The sequence below is a fragment of the Epinephelus moara genome, chromosome 19 (genome assembly GCF_006386435.1).
Source record: "Epinephelus moara isolate mb chromosome 19, YSFRI_EMoa_1.0, whole genome shotgun sequence".
Classification (NCBI taxonomy): domain Eukaryota; kingdom Metazoa; phylum Chordata; class Actinopteri; order Perciformes; family Serranidae; genus Epinephelus; species Epinephelus moara.
The window spans coordinates 27,628,838-27,632,833 of record NC_065524.1 but is presented as its reverse complement, the minus strand read 5'-3'; the positions used below and the strand labels follow the sequence as shown (position 1 = coordinate 27,632,833).

Here is a 3,996-nt window from a genome sequence, read left to right as displayed (position 1 = left end):
ATGTTCACTGTGGGGTGTACTCACTTACGTTGCCAGCTGTTTAGATGTTGATGGCTGTGTTTTGAGTAATTTTCAGAGGAAGGTAAATCTATACTACTATACAAGCTGTACACTGACTACTTTAAGTTATATCAAAGTGTCATTTCTATAGTGTTGTCCCATGACAAGATATAATGAAATATTTGCAAAAATGGGAGGGGTGTACTCACTTATGTAAGATACTGTATCTGGCAGAACAGAGTCCAGTATTGTTTTACGGTAAATATAAGCTTGTATTTTATTGACATGCAGATCTACTCTAAACTGAATACATTCAAATTGTAGACAGCTTAAAACAATATAGTATTTGTTTACAAGCTACTTTGATATCTATAGCTGTACTAGACTTAAATTATGTCAGTCGAATCAGATTTGGTTGTTTAATACAAATATTCGACTATTCGTTCATGTTTTTTTTTTTACTTAGAGTTTGAGAGTTTGAACAGGGTTTGGCAGGGCGTAATATTGGCTTAGTAAACAAGCCAAGTTAGCCCTCCAAGCTAATGTGTGCTAACTATGCTAACAACGGATTGGAAATGTGCATAAATTTTTTACCAACACTAGATATCAAACCAAAGCCAGAGACTATCGTATTAAGTTACTGTGAGCTTACAGTTATTGCTTCAAAGCAGAAGACAGAAAGTAATGTTATCTCTGAGCCTGACCGGGCAAAGCCTCTCTCCCTCTGGGCAGCTGCCTCTGTCTCACTCAGACTCACCCTGGGTCCGGGTCAGCAGCTGCCTGTACCAGAGAGCAGCATGAAAAGAAGAATGCTCATTCAGCAGCTTTCCCAAATGTAGGGTTAACTGCACACTTACTGACCTATAAAAAAAAAAGCTACAACTAACGCCTCGTGGTTGTAGGCTTCTGCTAACCCGTCAAGTTGCAGTTACACTTTGCATCCATGTCTGTGAAAACATGCTTCACACACACCTACCCCCCGACAGTAAAGAGGATCTGTGCGCTCAGCACAGTTTCGAAGTGGACGCCCAAGATTAGTGTCACCAATTCAGTATCAGACCAAATGTCTCCCCTTCTCCAATGGCCAAAAACACATTTTGGTATATTGTTATGATGTCACAGTGAAGTTGACCTTTGGCCTTTTGAATATAAAATATCATCACCTCATCATTTTATCCTATATATAGATATTTTGACCACCAAATTCTAATCAGTGCATTCTTAAGTCCAAGTGAACGTTTGTACCTAATTTGAGAAAAGTATCTCAGGTGTTGTTTAGATACCCCATTCAAAAGAATGTGACAAACCAGGTCACTGTGACCTTGACCTTTCACCTTTGACCATTAAATTCTAATGAGCCAATCCTTGACTCATAGCAAAGATTTTTGCCAAATTTGAAGACATTCCCTTGATGTGTTTTTGAGATATGTTCACGAGAATGAGACAGATGCAAGGTCACACTGATCTTGACATTTGACCATCAAAATCTAATCAGTTCATCCTCAACTCAGAGTGGACGTTTGTGCCATATTTGAAACAAATCCCTGAAGGCATTCTTGAGATATTACATTCACGAGAATGGGAGGGACGGACAACACGTAAAACATTATGCCTATGGCCATGGCTATCATCAGCACAGAGGTATAAATAACGACTGCTTGGCATGAAGGATCTCAGTCGATGGAGGGGTCTCCAACTGATGATTCCAATCTTGGACTCTCAGCAGGCAGCCCTAGAGATAAAACAAGCTTAACAAAGGCTCCCATTGTTGAAAGTACTGTATGCTCTAAAAGAGATTATGCTATCTATGATTTGCATTAAGGATTTGCCAACCAGGAGCCGAACCTAAGGTAAATTCTGTATGACAATGAGAGTCAATAAAGGAAGCTATGCCCTTCAGCACCATCACAGCTTTGTTATCTATCTAACACAATGTAATTCCCTTCTTTGGGTCTTCATAGTAACCTTGCTCATCCTGCCACTTATTACTTTCTATAGTGAGTTATAAGCACCTCCTTACACCTCTTAGTCTTTTCTTTTGCTCAATCCATCTGGAGTGCGATGGCTGTGTTCCCTGTAGCTCTATTGAAATGTTCATTTTCCTTTTTATCCATACTCCGGACAGATGGCAAAACCATGTGGCGTGTGCACCCACAGTTCTCAATAATTCACATGAAAGAGGGTTAAATATCGGGTAATGGCAGTTTAAGCATTCATCAGAATAGTTAAAGACTGAGGAGATCGCAGTGCTCCTCCTGCACTAATTTCTTTCACAAGCCATCAGCTGTGGTGTAACCTCAGATATCCAGAGCTACTGTGTTGCATTACATCTGGACTTTGCCTGTGACTCAGTGACCTTGAGGCAAGTGAACTTGACTTGTGTGATGTCTTACCACTGGGAGGCTTGGACTGAAGTCTAAAGGTGTCATGAACTGACTGCCTGGAGTGGCAGCAAGTATTGCTTGCATGGATCTCCTACTGTGGGAGAATTTGACTTGACTTGACCCAGCGGACCTATCAAATCCACTGTCACACCACGACAGGAGGGGTAGACGTGATTCTTGACAGGGTGCACTGCAGTCAGAGGGAGACAGACTGATGGCAGCTCTGAAATTCATTTGACTGAGGATGATTGAACCAGAAATAATTTCTGTTTTGCCACTCTTGATTTCAGATCACACCTTTGCCTCTTGTTGTATAATGCATATCATTTCACCTGCTGCAGGGAGTACAATCCCATGCTTGTTCAACAAATCATCCTCAGAAAGTTTCCTGCAGTTGAAACATTTGGACAGTCGAGCGAGGCTGCCGCTGACTTCACTGTTTCATCCCTCAGAGTTGTAACGAAGAAAGAAACTGGATCTTCATCTTGACACCAAACGACAGCCATAACATTGACAGACACAATAAAAGAAAGCTGCTCACCAGTTGTCCCAATGCTTTCCATTCTCTCTCCGAGCAAGGAGACAAGCTTTTATTCCCCACTGAGATTTTTTTATTTCACCATCAAACCTCACAGCATCAGACTGAAAGACAAGTGCTTTTGTGTCACTGCATCTTTCACAAGGGTTCATCGTGGGGCTGTGTGATATTTCTTGGAGCCCAGAAAACTAATATTTATCCTGTTTGTTGCATACAGAGTTTGCGTTCTGTTCTCTGATGCACTGCACAAACAATAACAACAAAATCTGAGAATGCATTTACTGAAATTGCTTGTTTTTCCTCCAACAGGTGTCCAATCTCTACCTGTATGACAGCGTGTTGATGCTTGCCAACGCCTTCTACAGAAAGCTGGAGGACAGGAAGTGGCACAGTATGGCCAGCCTTAACTGCATGAGGAAGTCCACTAAGCCATGGAACGGAGGATGGTCTATGCTGGACACCATCCAAAAGGTATTTGAGTCTGCATAATTCTGCCATGGATGATTAAATAAATAGTCATGTACAAAAAAGCACATCTAATAATTTATGAGAAGCATCAGCAGTAAAAAGGTTTATACAGTCCAAACAGACTTTGGATCCCTGCTGAAAACTCTCATCAGATTCGTGTTGAGTTACTTTAAAAATGCCCTAAAGGAAGCTGATGATTAAATGTGATGTCCAGGTTTGGTCTCAGGTCGGATTCATGGCAGATTCTTGACTTTGATCTCTTGAACTGAACATAAACTAAATTAAATGTATTTGATTCCCATCACAATTCATACATATTTCAATATCAATCAATCAATCAATCAATTTTATTTATAAAGCCCAATATCACAAATCACAATTTGCCTCACAGGGCTTTACAGCATACGACATCCCTCTGTCCTTATGACCCTCGCAGCGGATAAGGAAAAACTCCCCAAAAAAACCCCTTTAACGGGGAAAAAAAACGGTAGAAACCTCAGGAAGAGCAACTGAGGAGGGATCCCTCTTCCAGGACGGACAGACGTGCAATAGATGTCGTACAGAACAGATCAGCATAATAAATTAACAGTAAAACGCATGACACAA

At 40.9% G+C, this 3,996-nt stretch overlaps 1 protein-coding gene across 1 annotated transcript in view; it reads left to right on the top strand.

Annotated features, from left to right (window-relative positions):
• The window catches only part of grid1a (glutamate receptor, ionotropic, delta 1a), a 326,996-nt gene that overhangs the window by 275,546 nt on the left and 47,454 nt on the right, over positions 1-3,996 (top strand). Inside the window, exon 7 of the mRNA XM_050071845.1 lies at positions 3,232-3,393. Coding sequence (XP_049927802.1) covers positions 3,232-3,393 — 162 coding nt within the window. The remainder of the gene's footprint in view (positions 1-3,231; positions 3,394-3,996) is intronic.